The sequence below is a fragment of the Centruroides vittatus genome, unplaced genomic scaffold (genome assembly GCF_030686945.1).
Source record: "Centruroides vittatus isolate TY-2023 unplaced genomic scaffold, ASM3068694v2 contig_300, whole genome shotgun sequence".
Lineage (NCBI taxonomy): Eukaryota > Metazoa > Arthropoda > Arachnida > Scorpiones > Buthidae > Centruroides > Centruroides vittatus.
This window is the reverse complement of record NW_027121917.1, coordinates 615,050-634,742: the sequence shown is the minus strand read 5'-3', so window position 1 is coordinate 634,742 and position 19,693 is coordinate 615,050. Positions and strand designations below refer to the sequence as shown.

General features: G+C 30.9%; 1 protein-coding gene across 1 annotated transcript; it reads right to left on the bottom strand.

The window, feature by feature from the left end:
* Positions 1-16,300: 16,300 nt before the first annotated feature.
* On the bottom strand, positions 16,301-18,154 carry LOC136972695 (zinc finger BED domain-containing protein 5-like). The gene has a single exon (XM_067267303.1). It carries the CDS (start codon positions 18,152-18,154, stop codon positions 16,301-16,303), a length of 1,854 nt encoding a protein of 617 aa, XP_067123404.1.
* Positions 18,155-19,693: the final 1,539 nt, after the last annotated feature.

Below are 19,693 nucleotides of genomic sequence, written 5' to 3'. Positions count from 1 at the left end.
AGGGTCGGTACATCTTTGGCACCCTTTCAGGATGACACCACTGTGTCTTTGCGGACAGACAGAAATCGATACGCTCTCGCGCGAGCGGTCGCGTATGGAGCATTTTAGGTTCGGAATGGAGACGGAAGGAGATGTCCGGAAGAAGTGCACCCCACACGATTATTCATTTAACAAATACCCGTTTATTTATCAAGGCTAGTTACAGAATAGCTTGTCGCTACAATTAATAAGGAGTTAGGAAGAATCTCAGTAGTTCGAGAGAGAGAGTTTACAAACTTTTGCGCGGCGGCAAATACTTGGAGTCGAGTAGATCTTCGACGACGAATCTTCTCCGTTTCAGGAGTTCCGGAGTTAGGAGGAGAGTTCAAGGTGTTAATTCAGGTACAAATGCAGGTAGTCCTCGGGTACAATCCGAGTTGATTCCAGGTACGAATTCAGGTGTAAAGTTACGGAGCAGCAATGGTGGGACGCACACACTGACAGGTTCCCGACTGGTGACGAAAAACGTTAATCGTCATCGCCCCCTTCTTTTTATACGGGGGGTTTATTTTGGGTTTTTTCCATTATCTCATTCAGAATTTAGCACTTTAAATCCAATCAGCAAGTTCACCTGCTGATTTGACTTAAAGTGACACATTTGATGCGTCACTCACCACGAGGAACTAAGTCCGTGGGAAACAGTTTTTATTATTAAATTAATCAGATAATTTTTCGAAAAACAAATGTTGTAATACGTTATAAAGGAAACTTGTCCGAAATGACCCTTAAATTTTGAAGGTTCCGTTTCGTAACAAAAGTTCGGTCCTCACAAAATGGCAAAAAGCTTAATTTTGAGGATAAGGATAAATTTTATTTAAAAAAAAAATTGTAAATACTAATAACGCGTAAAATCGTCTTACCACCGACCCTACTGGAGATATGACACGTGACCCTCTTTAATCTCCCTACCTCGTCCACTTTTAACTACCAAATTTTAATAGCATCAATCCCTATACTACATAAACCGGCAAGCAGAATTTCAGAGATTTTCGACAGAAAGCATAGGAGTTATTAAGCTTCAAACAGCTTCATCCATACATACAGAAAAATAATGTTTTTGCATTTCTTAAAGTTTCATGGTCCCCTGAGTCCAAAAATGTAAAAACCTTGGGGGTCATATTTTGTCCGATGTTTTGGCCTCTGTTTTATATAACAGAGCCGGGAAAGTAAAAATTATAATTCATTATAAATCTATTATTATCAAAAGAAAAAAATAGATAATGAATACTTTAAGTTTTAAAAACTTTACAGAATAATAACCAATTAATCTAATTTTATTAATTTCTATAAAATTTCATTATAAAAGTATTTAATCTGTTTTTACTTCGCTTAATATCTTAATTAATTATAAAAAATTGTAATTATGAAATTTTTATCTAGACTTCATCAAGCATTTAAATTAATTAAATATTTTTATGGCTATTAAAACCGAAAAAGTGTTAGAGAAAATGTATGAAAAGCAGACCCGTCGGCCTGTGGCAAGTACAGCATACAATACGATATAGTTTATGAACTTGCTGTACAGCAGCAAGTTCGTAAACTATATCGTATTGTAAAGGATAGAGGATACGAAAAACAAGACATGTCTTGCGGCAGTTGGCCATTATGTATTGTATTGGGTAGATGAGTTTTTCCTGAGTGTTGTTGTTTTGGAAATCTTTTTTCCAGAATTGGAATAGGTAAGGCTTTATTCAAGGCACCAATACTTTATACGTGAACAAAAAATTTTAAACACAAGTGTTCATCTATTGGTTTTAATATGAAAATTTCGAGTAGTATTTTATCTTTTTCAGTTGTATGTGATCCTGAATTTAGTAAGAAATCTAATATATTTACTTTTTTATTAATTAATCTTTTACTTTTATTTCATTTTAATAATTTATCTAATTCAGATACCGGTCCTTGTGCAATTACAGTATTGTAAACATTAAATTAACGCTTTTAAAAACTAGATCTCTTCTCTATATTTTAAAACAAATTTAATTCAACCTGAAATAAATTCTGTCTGATACTTTTTTCTCATTTTAATCCCAAGTATTTTTCAAATTTTTATTAAATTTTTTCTCTTTAATGAGCCTAATGATTTGCTTCTTCTTCCGGCGTTTTCTATAATTCCATTAGGTTTCTATCATTAACTAATTCTGATGATGATAAAAGTAATTTTCCTCTAATCAATCTAAATAAAAATGTAGTCGTTTAACTAAATTATCTGCAGTGTATTTATATTTCTGTTTTTTTGGTGGAGATTCAACTAATGTTCATTCTTCTTGAGAAAGTTGAGGTAACGGCGAATCAGTTGTACAGTATACGTAGAAGAAATAATTATATGATGTAAAGCATATTCGATCGCTTTTATATCTTCTTTGGCATCTTCAATTTCTTTTGGAGGAGCATCTTATTTTCAGTAACAAGTTTATTCTGAAAGTGATTCTTCGTATTTTACTTTACCTAACAATTTTTTCTCATTTTTCTTTCTCGCCTGCCTATTTTGCTTAGTGTTAGTAGAGTTTGCATTTCTTACTTGTTCATTTATTCAGTTTTAAGTCTTCGGGTTAAGCTAAATTTAAGTTTAAATAAATTGGTATATAAAATACTATACAGAACCTGACGAATTTGAGGACCGAAATAAAAATCCTCTATTTCCAAAACACCCATTTAGATTATTAATTGTTGGATATTCAAAGCATAGAAAAACAAATTTATTATTAAATTTTATTTATGACAAATTGAATTCTCATGCTTTATACCGGGCCTGGTCAACTTATAGCAGTGTGTGATTGACTTTTATAAGTTAAAAATACCATTGAAGCGTTAGGCGCGCGGGGTGCAGGTGCACCCCAAACGTTTTTAAACGCGTGTATTTTTTCATGTAATGAATGCTCAAAAATGATCCCCTCAGTACCTTCCTTCAAAGTACTGAAGATTGCACTGAAAATGTTAAAAATTCCAGGAAAAAAAAACTTTTTACAAAAGAAACACAGCAAAATGCATGGGGTGCACCTGCACCCCGCGCGCCTAACGGCGGAAGTTTTTTTAGCGCGACCATTGGAGGGGGTGGACCCGAGTTAGTGTACTGAAAAAACGATCATTGCTTGATATCGAATCAGTCATAATACAAATGACGAATAAGACCATAGAAGGCGTGTAAATAAGATTTTTAAGGCCAATAAACGGAAAAAAAGTGTCCCATAGACTTAGCATTGAAAGTTTGAAAAATGGCGTTTTTGGAAATATTTATTGCTAAATGGTCCTGAAAACATGTTTATTTGTCTGAATAACGCCAGAAAATTTCTCGTAACCAAATTAGAAGTAAAAAAAACGATTAAAACAAGCGATTTTATAGCGACTGTTTACATAAGTCAAAGTGGTAGTCTGCGGGGGCGTGGCATTTCGCGGGAATTTTACCGACAATTGTTTTTACTGGTGGATGTAATAACAGACAAAGAAAGTAACCAATTACAGTGTAAAAGAAGTTAACTATCGATGTTATCTGGCAATAATTCGCCTTTTTATCTCTAGTCGCTGTAGAGTTTCAGGGGGTGTACTTTTGAAAATACTAAAATATTTTTGGCCCGGGGTTTGTGACAAAGCATTTAATGTTTGGAACAGTTAAAAAACACATACGGGAATACGATTCAACGATTAGATAGCAACAGACTTGTTTACAGTTTGAAAAATAGACTTTTGAAGTTGACGATTTTTTTCCTGAAAAATTCGCGAAACGTAATACTTTTTCGTTTTCGTTATCTTATATATAAAATTCTCGTGTCACAATGTTAGTTACCGTACTCCTCCGAAACGGCTTTACCGATTTTTACCAAATTTGATATGCATATTCAGTAGGTCTGAGAATCGGCTACTATCTATTTTTCATACCCCTACACCATCTCCCCCCTTTCAAAAATATATTTATATATAAATTAAGGCTTTTATGTCCAACAGATGGCGCTACCTTCCGACGAACTAAGTTTGCTTTTCTGTCAGGCATTATGCTTTTCTGTGAGAATGGACTGAAGCAGATCATTTTCTATCTATCTATATAAATAATATATAACGTTCGTTTGTTCTTTTCTATGTTGTTTATATTAGTTTTAGTTTACGTTGTTTAGCATCGCGCGTGAGTTCTTTTGTATTTTATTTAAATTTGGAATTGGTTATTCGGAACAGTATTCGAATGTTGTTAGCCTGACGATGGCCATGGAATGGGCCGAAAACGTTTGTTTATGATTAAAGTTAAAGGTTCTCAGCATCAAGGTGTTGTTGTCTTACAGTGTAATAGAGTCTGAGTGAGGTTAGGAGAATAACTATTAATTATTCCTATTTTATTAAAATTATTACTTAATATAAATATTAATATAAATAAAATATAACGTTCGTTTGTTCCTACCGATTCCTTTGAAATTTTGACACAACGTTGCATTCGAATACGCACGTGTTTTTATATAATATACATGTCGAAATTCCCCCCACTGGGGGGAGATGGACGGGATTAAGGCTTACCGTGAAGAACTCGGCTTCTATTATACTATTTTACATGCGGTTTTTTGCGTTTTTAATTGCGTTTTAATACGTTACGTCAACAGAATATACACTAAAAAGGGATTTTTCGATATTCCCCAGCGGGAAAAGTGACGGGATTAAGGCTTACTGTGAAGAACTCGGCTTTTATTATACTATTTTAGATGCGTTTTTGATTGCGTTTTAATAGGGTACGTCAAGAGAATGTACACTAAGAAGGAATTTTTTGAAATTTCCCCCACGGGGGAAGTGTTACACATTTATAATAGATACATTTTGAGCCACAACAACGCGTGGCCGGGTCAGCTAGTAAATAAATAAAACAGATATATTTTAAGTAGTATTGTTGATTAATACATCAGAAACACAATCCCACTAACGTCAAAAACGAAAAAATCGCGAAAAAAATTTTGATTTTTTCACCAACACCTTTAGGCGCGCGGGGTGCACGTGCACCCCGCGCGCCCCTCCGTGTAACACTTCCCTGCGCGCCTAACACAGGGTTAATATCTCTGTTCGTCTATAAAAGTTTAATAATTCATCCTTATAAAATTATGCTAAAAAACATTGTTATATTTACGTATTGCACGCTATTAACGTTTCAGATTATATCTTTTGTAAATACACTAAAACGAAATTAAACGACACCATTTATTTTATACCAAAACAAAAAATTTTATTTCTGTCCATCTCACAAATCATAAATTTTTCTTCTCTGTGGCTCACTGATTTTGCATTTAACTGAAATTGCTTAGGGCACAATAAGACAATTACTAAAATAACATTTTAGCAAAAACCTACGACACAAAGAGCACTTCTTCATATCCATTCGTTATCTTATGAAGCATTACAAATCCATAGTGAAAGTTGAAAGATATCTCCGTAAAAATATGGAATTAATTTTGCTGTTAAAATTACACCATGTTTTCGCGTTTTAATGCACCACACTTTCTGCGATCGATCAAAAATGATGCACCGATCGACTTGTTCACTTCTGCTTTATACGAATGTGTTAAAAATATAAGTGAGTCGAAAATATAAAATATTAGAAAAAATTATTCTCAATTTGATTATATTGAAAAAGATATTTTAGAATATATAAAATACAGACGAAAACAAAATGTTTAGAGTAATTTAAAAAATTAGCAACTAGAGCTCTTAGAAACTTGGAAAGTCTTTTATATAAGGACTAGGATAATGATTAGTTCCAACGGTAAAACGTTTCAGGTAGAATAATCCGCAGGAGAGTTCCTGAGGTAGCAAACATATTATTACGAATAGGATCATGATAAAAAGAAAACCGTTCACGGAAAAATCTATAAAGTAATAAACAAAGTTGACAAAATATATATCGGAAGTACAACACGAAGACTTTTTTGTAATAGAATGGGTATGCACAGAGATATTGCAAAGAAAGGAACTCCAAAACTAATTTGTGTTTTTTAAAGAGAACGCGGAGTTGGAAAATTCAAAATTGAATTGATTATAGAAGTGATTGTAAATGACAGAAAGAAACTAATAATAGAACAGAAAGAAATTGAAAAATATCTAAAAAACTGAACTTTTAGTAAAAGTATTCAGAGCATATTCATATAATCGTGATAAAACAAGAGATCAAGAAAAGAAAAAAATAGTCAGAAGAGCATATTATTATCGACATAATACAAATACTGAATGGCAAGAAAAACGAAAAGACGGAGAATCAATATGACAGAAAAACAAAAATATCCTGAGTATGTAGGAATGGAATGGAAAAACAAAGAAAAAGAATATTATAAAAGGAAAAGAAATAAGTCTAATAGGAATCGTCCCAGAGACTAAACGGGTAAGGCGATAAAAAGTGTGATCAGCTCTAATGCTCCATTAAGATACAATTTATATCTAGGGAAACTTATTCAATAATATGCCATTTACAGAATTACAAAAAAATGATTAGATAGAGGACATCCAGGAATTAATAGAGTGGATAAAGCATGTAAAAAGCAAGATATAACTTATAGTAGATTAAGAGATACTAGAGAAAGACATATTGCAGATAAAGAAATATTTAATGATTCAGTAACTATTGCAAATCCATCAAGTGGATGCTATCAATTTGGGAAAAAGAAGAGGGAGCAGCAATAAAACCAATAATTAGTGCAAATAAAAAATTTGGTTTCAGAATTTTACCTAATATAAACAGCGAGACTGAAATCTATTGCTTAAAGTGCAAGAAATTATCCGATATAAATAATATTCAGCAAACAACATCCAAAAAATGGTAGACCTATGGCAAAAGCAACCTGTGTTGTTTGTGGTGCTAAAAAGAGCGGTTTTTAAACTACAAGGCTTGCGTCTTAAAAAAACACGGCTAAAACGAGAAATTATTTATTGTGACTGGTCAAAATCCCGAGCTGCAATTTTTAATTTATTTAATTTGAAATATATGATCGCCATCTCCAGTTAGTGGTGTCTTGCCCCTGTACAGTACATCATACTTTTTCTTTAACAATAGAGTCGTGCCGGTCATCCATCTAACACTTTTTGGAGAAATATATTTGAATTCAAAATACGTGACTTTCACTGTGTATCGGAAGGAACTGTACAGTTAATCGAAGCCTCCTGCCTCATCAGTTTCCACATATGGTCTCGACTTTCATTTATATAATTATTTTCTCATGATTAAGGAAAGACACACAGACAGACAGACAAAATTTATAGGTCTACAATTCTTTTCAAATTGCAGCCCAACAAGTATACTATGACCTCAAAAAAGATACTGTGGAATTAATGAATTACAAAGGAAATCAGGATTATCTGAGAAATAAATGAAACGATTTTACATTACATAAACAAGATAAGTGTATTAGATATAAACCATTCACAAAAAAATTTGAAAGACGAAGAAGTTATGTTTCACATAGCTAATCAATGGTGAGCAGATTTGGTTAAAGGCAAAAGAAAATTTAAATTTTATATCAAAATTTAAAATTATATATAAACTACAATCGATGTATTTAGCAAATAACCTTGGACTGTTCCTATAAAAAAGAAAACAGAAGAAATATCTAAGACATTTGAAGATATATTCAAGGAGAAAAAACCAGAAAAAATGTAAATAGATAAGGGTATAGAATTCATTACTAAACAAATTCAACAGCTGTTTAAAGATGACAATATTCAACGGTTCACGACAAAAAGTATAAAAATAAATTATTTTATTGTAGAAAAAATTTAAAAACAAAAATGTGAAGATATTTCACAGTAAATAATACTAAAAACTTCACCGACGATATGTGGCGACATATGATATTTTAATAAAAACTTTTTATATAATTAATTATTATAAAACGGCAAAAAGCTTTATATAAAAATGTAAATTCAAATAAAGAGTAAAATCTTCATTAAGGTCGATCCTACTCGAGATATGACACACGACTCTCTCTTCGTACAACCTCGACCTTTAACCACTAAAATTTCATAATATCAACTCTCCTAACACAAACTACCGAGAAAAATTTCAGAAATTTATGACCAAAAAAAGGGGCGTTATTAGGCTTTCAATTCGGGTGAAATAAAATCGTGTCAACACACTCTAACATCCATACTTACTGTACAGATAAAAAAAAAACCCGAAATTTTGCATTTCTCTACGTGTTAAGGTTACCTGAGTCCAAAGTTATAAAAATTTTGAGGGTTTATTTGTTGATTGCATACTTTTCCTCTGTTAACAGAACCGAGAAAGTAAAACTGGATCGATTGTTAGATAAATTAATTAAAAATATAAAAATTCTTATCATGGATCAATAAAGATGAGTCAGATTGAAGCTAGTAGAGAAGAAACGAGAGAACTATTTATCTCATTTTCTTTAAAAGAAAATTTATATCAAAATATAAGTATAAATGTTGGTACTAAGATAACATAAGTAAGTATAAAGTCTATTTAGAAAACGATATCTTCCTAGCTTTATTGATGAAATATTTTTAATTTCTGAAGTCTTAAAAACAAATGTAATTTCTTATTTAAAAAAAACTTTAAAATATGTAAACATAAAAGAAACGTTTTATGAAAATGAATCAGTTAAATACGATAAAAATTGAAAAATTTTTAGGTTCATTTATAAAACCAGTGTATGGCTGCATGGAGATATTTTTCATACTCTTCAAATCTTCATAACGTTTTCTTTTATCGTTCTATGAATCAATGAGTTTTCCTGTTATATAAAGTATGAACACGAAGAATATAAAGATCCTATTGTTTACAGAGAACCTATGCTGTAGATAAATTTGTAGTAGTAAATTTAGTAAATAGTAAATAAGTGAAGTACAGTAAATAAGTAGTAAATAGTAAATAAATTTACATATTTATTGATTATAAATATACGAACTAATAAATATGAATGAAAAAGGTGAAAAACATTTTCATACATTCATATTTGTCATATACAAGAAAAAGGTATCGATAATGAAAAAGTACGGGATCACGATCATTTAACAGAAAATATAGCACATTAAAATTGTAATTTATGCAATCGAAATCTATATTTTGTGCCAGTATTTGTTCATTATCTGGATATGATGCTCATTTTTGGCAAGTATAAAAAGATTTGGATTTGAATTAAATAATATTTAGTTATAATTATAATGTTATCATTAAAAAATATTAATGTTTTAATAATTCGCATGTCTCAATATTTACAATATGATGATTTTAAATGGTCTAATACTGATATTCAGGTGACTTACATATCTGATGATTCAGAAAATGGATATATATTAGAAATAGATTTAAAATATCCTAAAAAATTGAATAATCATTCAGATTTACCTCTACATTCTGAAAATAAAATTCCAGATAGATCTAAAGAAACTAAACTAAACTTTATATGATATAAATAATTATATATATTGGTGCCTCGTACTTTAAATTTAATTCATTTCAAGAGGTGATTCGAACTCCTGAGCAATTTCTCCGATTAGAAATAACGAAAAGTAAATTAATCTATTCCTAGACTGTAAACAATACCCATTTCGATAAATTTAAAACTGAAAATATGTATTACGTAACGTAAAAATAAGACAATTACATGCTCTAATAATAATTTAAGACACGAAAACAATAAATATAATACGTGCCGGTACATTCTGTATATTAAAATGAAAATTGCATTTACTGGTCGCATACAGTTGACTTCGGCTTCTGAAACATGGCCGCTAGGGTTTCTCATTTCCCGGTCTTTTACTTGTTCCGAGATTTCGGGAAAAAAGTGAACTGTATCCCGGAATCCCGGGAAATCCCGGGATACAATTGATTATTTTTCAAGATATTTTGTATATTTTAAGATATACAAAATATCTTGAAATCAAATGATATAATTATTTTTCATTTTTTAAAGTAATTTAAATGCAATCAACTTGAAATGTCTTCAGATAAAAACTACATCGTGATATTACTCTTTATGAGTTTCGGAAATGATGTAACTCCGTACAAACAAAAAAAGACATTTGTACGTGTATGGAGAAGATGCTCCTAAACTTCAAACATGTGAAAATGTGATTTAAAGAGTTTCATTCGGGAAATTTTGAAGTAAAGGATACAAAACATATGGAATGACCAAAAGCTATCGACGAACAAAAATTGCAGGGAGAAACTGATAACAATCGACGAATAACACACAACATATAAATCCACACCAAAAAACAAAGCCAAAAAAGAACTGAAAACACACGACCGTAACGCGATAGCGATAGAAAAATTGGGTCACAACATATTGCGTTTATGCTTCGAGTATATTTGTTCATTGCGCGTGCAATTTGATTTTTGAAGCGAACTTTTCTCGAATTTAGCGTTCGAAGTACGAGGTAGCACTGTACTTCATTGTTAATCTCAAACAATGTTTTAAAATGAGATTAAAACAGATTTGTTAAAGAAATACATAGTCATGAATATGATAATGAGAACCAAAGCTTTTAAAAAATATTTCTTTAAAATGAACAATTCTGTATTTAATAAAACTAGGGAAATACTAGAGAAATAATTTATGTAATATTATGTTTCAATGCTAAAAAAATTGAAAATTAATGTCTAAACAAAATTTTAAAGATTGTTTGATGAAAGTTTGCTTGGTATCTATTCATGTGAATAAAGTAGCTTTAAATAAACCAATTTTTGTTGGCATGAGTATAGTAGATTATTATTAAAGTATGATGTATGAATATCATTATGATGTTATGAAACCAAAACATGGAGATAAATTCAAATTATTATATCAATATACGGACAGTTACATCTATGATATTAAAACAAATGACTGGGTAAAATAATTAATTATTCAGAGGGAACAGATTATCGTGAAAATAATGTACAGTACAGTATATATTATGCCTAGAATAAACAGAAATTTACTTGGTAAAATGATAGAAGAAAATAATTAAAATTAATGATAGAATTTGTAGGATTGAATGCAAAGATTTATGCTTTAAAAGAAGAAAATTAAGTAGTAATGAAATCAAAAAGTGTTTAAAAATAGGCTATAAAAAATAGAATATCCGTAGAATAATTGTTTATTGAATAAGTCGTTGTTTGAATTTTATCAGTTTTACCAATTTTTGCTAATTTTCAAACTAATTGTTTAATTTTAAGGTCAAAATAGAGAAAAAACAGTCGATTTCTGGATTTTGGCTATTTTCCAAAATGTGATCTTCAACATACATTTACATACTAATTTATTTTCTTTAAGTAAACTTTTAAAAGAAAGCAGACATTAAAAAAATCATTAAAGTATATCTTAAATTTAATTAATTTGTTAATCAATTACATATATTTGAAATAAATTTGACAGAGAATTTTGAGAAAAATTCCCCGTCGAATTAACTTAATTTATATTTCATAAAATTTTAAAATTACAGTCTGATGATAAACAAAATTAATTAATTTTTAAAAATTTATTTTAAGTCATTAATGTGTCGTTAAAAATTACCGTAGTACCAAAATCGATGTAAGTAACAGCATATGTTAATGCTCTACCGCAGCAATGCATCTAGTACCTAAAACATTTTAAAAGTAATTGTAAAGTCTTAAAATAAGCATAAATAATGATACAAATGTTTCTTTTTTAATTAAGTAAAATTAGTAAAAAATATGAAAGTTATAATACAAAATTAACAGTAGTAAATTTTGTTTATAGATTCATAAAAAAGTAATCTTTCGACTGCTGAAAACATCAAATTGTGGAAATTTATGAGTCTTATAAATCATGGATATTAACAAATTTATTTTTTCTTGTTTAAAAGTAATGTATTCAGCGATATTTATTAAACTTTACCAAATTCGTTTAGGAATTATACATAATCAGCAGTAAAAGGGCGAAATTTATCTCATCAATGATTATTCACTATGCATAATAACCAGCTATTATGCATAACCGCCGGTTAATCACTTTACTATAACATACTGTATATCTTCTAGACTAATATATAAAACGAAAATGTTTGTTTGTTTGTTTGCTAGCGATAATTTCGGAATCTACTGCACCGAATTTTATAATTATTTCGTTATTGAAAAGTTTATTCCTTCCACAATCTATATACTACAGTGGTTCCTCGTATTTCAACTTAATTCATTCTAGGAGGCCGTTCGAAGTCTAAAGCAATTTTTTCCAGTAGAAATAATAAGTGAATTAATTCATTCCCCGACACTAAACAACTATTTCGATAAACTTAAAGCAGTAAATACACACAATTTACGGTAAAAAACGCAATTAAATTCCACAATAATAAATTAAAACAAAACACTATAAATAAAATACGTAAATACTGTTTAATAAAATGAAAATTGTATTAACTAGTCGCACATTTTCGACTTTGACACCTTAAACATGGCCGCCACCTTTGTACTGCTTTTATGCTTCGCGATACGTTCCTTTTTCATTTCAATCGTCGATATTATAACATTCCTTTTAGACTTCGTTGCTTCTATACACTTCTCGAATGTAATGGTTAATAAGTAATGGTTTAATTGTGTTCAACAGAAAGTTTTTGAGTATTAAGGGAAGGTTGCTCAAGTCGTACCCATAAGAAAAATCAAGTATAAATTGTAGGATCTATTAAATAAATAAAAATTATTTGTTTTATTCAAAACTTTTGTGAACATTATTGTTATTTATTATGATAAAGTTCGAAACATCTGTACCTTTTTATATGAAATTAATTAACAGAACTAATTAAATTAAAATCGATACGACTAAGGATACCAGTTTCCTAAGTGGTACCACCTAGTGCTTAAGTCGTACCTAAGAATAAAATTAAACAAAAAGAACTAAATCCTATATTTCTTAAGTAATGTATTTAAATTTTAGTTTTTTCGCTGGATGAGAAATTTTTTGTATAAATAAAAAAGACGTAGTCGTTTCCAAAAGCTTGGTCGATCACCGTTTATTTCGTTAACATGTTCCAGAATAAAGATTCGGACGATCCGACCTTCCTTTTAGGCTACATGATCGCCCAGAAACAATTCCTTTAAAACATAGAAATAATCCAATTAAAAATATAAAATTTGTAAAAATTGGAATTGGTGACCTTACGACGCCTTTGAATTCATCCTTGACTTCCAGTCGGGAGTTCTGGATCCTTATATCCACGTGAAAAGTTGCGCTGTTTAATGTAGATTATCCTCCTCCCTCTGGCGGCGATTTCTTTTAAAACTTTTTAATTTTAGTTTTTTCGCTGGATGAGAAATTTTTTGTATAAATAATAAAGACGTAGTCGTTTCCAAAAACTTGGTCGATCACCGTTTATTTCGTTAACATGTTCCAGAATAAAGATTCGGACGATCCGACCTTCCTTTTTAGGCTACATGATCGCCCAGAAACAATTCCTTTAAAACATAGAAATAATCCAATTAAAAATATAAAATTTGTAAAAATTGGAATTGGTGACCTTACGACGCCTTTGAATTCATCCTTGACTTCCAGTCGGGAGTTCTGGATCCTTATATCCACGTGAAAAGTTGCGCTGTTTAATGTAGATTATCCTTGGTCGATCACCGTTTATTTCGTTCACCGATTATTACAAACTTTTTTGACATGTTTATAGTCTATAATAAAACAAAAAACATCAAAATAAAAGCAATATTATATGTTGTTGAATGCGCTGTTAATGTATTTAAATACAAATATTTTTTTATCATTATACTGTCGCATATTCAGTTATTACAAATATTACAAACATATTTCTATTTTTTTTTTTTTTTCTTTTGTCAACTCCAGCACAGATCATGCACCGTGCCTTACGTCTTAAGCACTGAATCATGTTTTCTTCATGATCTTCTGCTCAAAGATTACAAAAACAATCGCTTTCCCTATCTTTGGCCTTTTTCTTTTTAATTTCCTTGTTTGTATCTTTCAATTCCTGTTATTTTCTGCTCTTTCCATTGAGGATGCTTCTGGAATGCGTAAAGACAAGGAACTGTTATCTTTCGAGAATTTATAGTATAATTTCTTTCATGCAATTCTTTTTTCTGTGTTAAAACGATGTGATAATTTTTTGTTTTTCTCCAATTAAAACCTCAGTTTTTATAGATCAGCTGCAGTAAATCCAAAGAAACATGATTATAAAGGACATGTTTAACTGACTCTTTCTCCATATTTTCAGTGAGATGTTTAGGCTTTCTGAATTTGATTTTCTTATTTAATCCTCGAAGATGACGTCGTAGAGTTGGTTTAGAAATTTTATATTGTTTGTGTGCTTGATTTAATCCAATGTCATCACTGCGTAATTTGCTGACCTCCTCGCCCATATCTCATTGTTTCCGACTATTACAAACTTTTTTGACATGTTTATAGTCTATAATAAAACAAAAAACATCAAAATAAAAGCAATATTATATGTTGTTGAATGCGCTGTCTTACTTCTACCGAAAATCGACAGATAAAAGTTAATAACCGAGAGAATGATTTTTTAAATCGTACCGGTTCGATTATATGGGCAGACTTAAGACACGGCAGAGTTACTTTTCAAATAAACATAAGAAAACACTGAATAAAGCTATTACGATTTCGTTTCGAGTAAATAAATATCTTCGACCAACAATTTTCCAGTATTTTATATAAAAATTCCAGGAAAAATTATATAAAGTTGATAATTACTAAAGTATAATTACTAATATAATTACTGATATAAACTATGATAATTTTTCTATACTACAGAATGATTGAAGTCAGGGGAAAGGAGTGAGGGTTTTATAGTAGTCCATGTTTCACGTAGGATACCAGAGAATAACTATGCGAAATTTTGTCTTGATTGGTCAAAGAGTTTGGGAGTTTGTAGTGAAGATGAAATCTGCAGGAATGAATGAACAGTCCGAGTGTTAAGGTAGCTTACGTGCTGTAATGTATACATCGTAAAGCTTCTTGTTTTTTGTCATTATTAATCAATTTTTTTAAATACAGAAGATACATGGCGATACTCAATGGGTTACAACAAGCCATGCAACACCATATTTACAATGTAAAAACACCCAATTAAAAGCTATAAAAATAAAAAATATATATACGTTTAAAAAGAAAGATGACTCATAAACTGTGGAGTATATAAGGATTTTTTCCTGTTGTTTAAATTTAAACTATCCTAATATTTACTATAGTAGACGAAAGTAGACGATAGTAGACGAAAGTAGACGAAGATAGTAGACGAAAATAGAAATCTAATATAAATAAATAAATAAATATTTTATTTGCATTAAGGCTAAACTTTGTTACAGGGCTATTTTTTCAGTATACATTTGTTACATGACAATCGTTCAATGTACATTTTTTAAAAATCACAAGTAACATTACAATAATAGTAGTAAATTTTGTCATTAGTTTACTTTTAAATATTTTACTTTAAGTAATCTAATTAGTAAACGATGTTTTATTTCTATAAATTTTTTATATATTTTTTAATTCTTTAGCGATTTGATTAAAAAAACTATTAATTCTATACATTTGATTTAACGTAAGATGGTTTAGTTTAGGTCTAAAGTCTTGATTTTAGACCTAAACTAAATTTTGTTTTGTTTAGGCTGATTTTGTTTTGTAGATATTAGTTCTTTAATTTCATATTTTTGATGGTACAGTAGAGCATCGATTATCTGACCCCCGATTAACCGACTTATCGGTTAACCGACCGCGTTCTAGTCGACAAATTCAAATGTCCGCTAGTGATGTGGCGCTACAATATTTGGTTGTCTTGACTACTTTAATATTATTTTTGTTAAATTTTTGTATGTTTTAGCTGGCAGCACTGGCTCGACCACGAAAGGGAGGCTAGTATTTAAACCAGGCCTATACACTATACTAATAATGTATTTTTTCATACTTTTCGGTTATCCGACCAACCCCAGTCTCCAATTAAGTTGGATAATCGATGCTCTACTGCAGAGGTTCCCAATCTTTTTCGGTTTGCGGCTCCCTAAATAATCGGATTTTTTCGCGGCGCCCTTAATACATCAGATTTTTTTCTAAATTTTTGACTTTCTTGAAAAATTGGAAAACTTTCCTTTTCAAAAGCGATTATCCATTTAACAGCGAAAAATTAAAAACAGATACTTACAATTTTCCTTGGGATAATATAAAATATCTAATTTCAACTGTTTCGGTAATATCTATATTGAGACTGGACAACCACCATGTGGTTAGGTTAGTTGAAAAATAAATTAAACACGAATTTCAAATTCACAAACAATTTATTGAACGTTCATTGTTGATTAACATTATTAAAATTATTAATGGGATGGATGGGCTTGATGTTCACTACACAACTTCTCAAATCTCGGAATAAAATTGGATATGGCGACCCTCATTTCTTGTTCAACGTTAATTTTCGAGCGATATTTACTTTTTATTACTGCGACTGCCGAAAACCCAGCTTCGCACAAATAGGACGTTGCAAACGGAATTAATATTCGTAGAGCTTTACCACTAAGCAGTGGATATTCCTCTTTTACTGATATCCAAAAATCAGAAAGTTCCATGCTACCAAATTTTAACTTTAAAGTATTATCGCAAGACAAGTCAATAAGAGATTCTTCTTCTAAAGAAGTAAATTCAGATGGAGTCTTGGCTCTAAATGGGTCTTGAATCCATGTAAATTTATCAATATCTGCTTCAAAGTATTTTTCGAACTTTTTTATAAGCTCTGATAGGTGATCAACAAAAATGGATTTTATATTGCAAGACAGATTAGTTTCATTGGAGGTTACAAACTGGTGCAACAAGGGAAAACAATCACTGATACACTCTTTATTAATTTTTATTTTCCATAGCTGTAATTTTTTTCTGAAAGCTGAAATCTTTTCTGTTTGCTTTAAAATGTGCATATTGCGTCCTTGTAAGGAGAGATTCAACGAATTCAACTTTTCAAAAATATCACATAGGTATGCGAGTTTAATCAAAAAGTCTGTTTCCACAAAGTGTTTGGCATACTCATGTTTTTCTTCTTCAAGGAAAGCGTATATTTCTTGCCGTAATTGGAACGTACGAGACAATACACCCCCGCGAGAGAGCCATCGTGAGTGGCAGTAGTACAACAAAGATGTGTATTCGGCTCCCATATCTTCACACATTTTTTTAAAAAATCTTGCTTTCAGTGGCCGAATTTTTATATAGTTTACTATATTTACTACACGTTCTAAAACTATATTTAGTGGAGGACTCATATACTTTGATGCAAGTGCTTCTCTGTGAATGATGCAATGGGTCCAAACTGAATCTGGAGCTTTGTTTCGAATAAGCGCCTGCAATCCTCCATAAGAGCCGGACATTGAACGACCACCGTCAGTACAAACACCAACGCACTTTGTCCATTCTAAATTATTTTCAACCATAAATATATTCAGGATCTCGAACAAATCCTGAGCCTTTGTACTTCCAGTAATACTTTTACAAAAGAGAAGGTCCTCAACGATTGAATTACCATCTAAGAACCGTACGTAACAAATCAAGTGTGCGTCCTTATTATTATCTGTGGCCTCATCGAGTTGCAATCCAAATTCACTTCCTTTTAATTTTTCAATTAATTGTATATTGAGATCCTCTCCCATGTGCTGAATTCTGCGACTAATGGTATTGTTAGACAAAGGGACTTTTGAAAGCAGTTTTCCCGCCGACTCGCCAATCATAATGTTCACTAAATCTACAGCAGCCGGTAGAATGAGTTGCTCTGCGACGGTATGGTTCTTTTTACACTTAGCAACTCTATATGCAACTTTGTATGATGCTAGCAAAGCATTATTTGGTATTGACATATGTTTAAACATGCTGCCTTTTTGTTGTTTTAATTCAATTAACTTTTTGGTAAAAAAGTCGCGAGGTCTACCAACAAAGTTAGAATGGTTGGTTTCTAAATGTCGTTTTAACTTACTTGGAAGCATACATTCTGGTGCCAAAACTTTCATACACAACACACACTGTGGTCTCTCCTTATCATTTTCGTTTATTGATGTAAAGCCAAAATCCAAATAACTGTCGTCATATTTACGACGTTTTCGCCTCTCGAAACCCTTGCCACTTGTTTCTGGAACATCCTCTCTAGATTCAGCACTATCTTTATTATTCGAGTTTAATAAGAATTTGTCCATTTTTAGGATGATCAGAAAAATAACTTTTGAAAATTAACTTAACCACCACACTATTAAGTTAGTCGTTAGTCCAACAAACAAAAACTAATGCGAACACTAAGATGGTGACAACGAATGAACAGAAATCCAACTTGCTACTGCGCTACCCACAATTAGCGGCTAGCTCCACACCCAAGCTTTAGTGACTAAACCACTAAAGAATGGGTGGGGAAAGAAAACAATGAAAGACTCGAAAGTTGCTAAATTCTTGGAATTTTGTCAGCATACACGATTGTTGGCGCAAAAATTCGAGAATTGGAAATTCCAAGAAAATTGCCGAATTGTTTAATTGAATATTTCGCGGCGCCCTTATGACGGCATCTCGGCGCCCCGGGGAGCCGCGGCGCACACTTTGGGAATCACTGCTCTACTGTATTTATTTAGTCCTTCACACTCTCTTAGTAAATGGTTCAAAGAATAGTCACTTGAGTTGCACCAATAACACTTGTCTTTATTAAAATCGAAATAAGTATTATTAATAAACAATGAATATTTATTGAATCTTAATTGGATTAATAATCTTTTTATATTCATACTGATATTAGCGGTTATGGTATTCGAAGTAGACGGGATATTTAAAATGTTAATGTACTGTACCATGGATAGTATACTGAATGATTTAATAAGTTTTGATCCATTATTATTGATTGAGAAAATGCTGATTTTATCATTAATGAGTATCTATATTGTCAATCCGTTTCCGAATTATCAAATAATCTGTTTGATACACCAAAAGATTGTAATAATTTAATAAATTTATATTGCCATAGATTTTTATTGTTATCTGAGTTATTATTTTGATTTAGCATAATTTGATGTAAGAATCTTATGTTATCTTCATTAGTATTTTTTAATATATAATAGAATTTAATCAGTCTCTTTAAATAAAACGGATATAGTTGAAAACTATTTGTTTCGGCTCGAATTGCATATCCTGGAACAGTTCTTTCTATTTTATATAGTTTTCGTAAGTAAATAATGTGGAATTTTTCTAAATCGTATAATAAATCTAGTACCCATATAGGACTTTCATAGTATATTGAAGGGATAATCAGAAGGTTAAATATTATCATCTGTAGTTTTATATTCGTAATTTTTAAAGTTGCGCATAAATAGATAACATTATCTATTAAAGTATTTATTTTTGTAGATAGATCCAAGTGTGATTGAAAATTGCAATTCAACTGGAATTGCAATTTTCAATCACACTTGAATCTATCTACAAAATGGTATGGATACAAGCATTCAGCAAAGAAGACGTCATACCCTTGAATGAGTGTCGCTTATTGTTCAGCTATTAGCCTCACCAATTCTACCAATAACTTGCACCTCCATAACTGGCGTTCGTTTGCTTCTTGCCCTTCCTCTATCAATGGTAAGTATTCAAAGCGTCTAAGTTTCTGTAAGACGCTGAAGAACAGCTGCGAAGTTATTCTTAGCTGGATTAATTAATTAAATAGGATTACTGTAATAATGAGCTGATCGAAAAAAAAATTATGA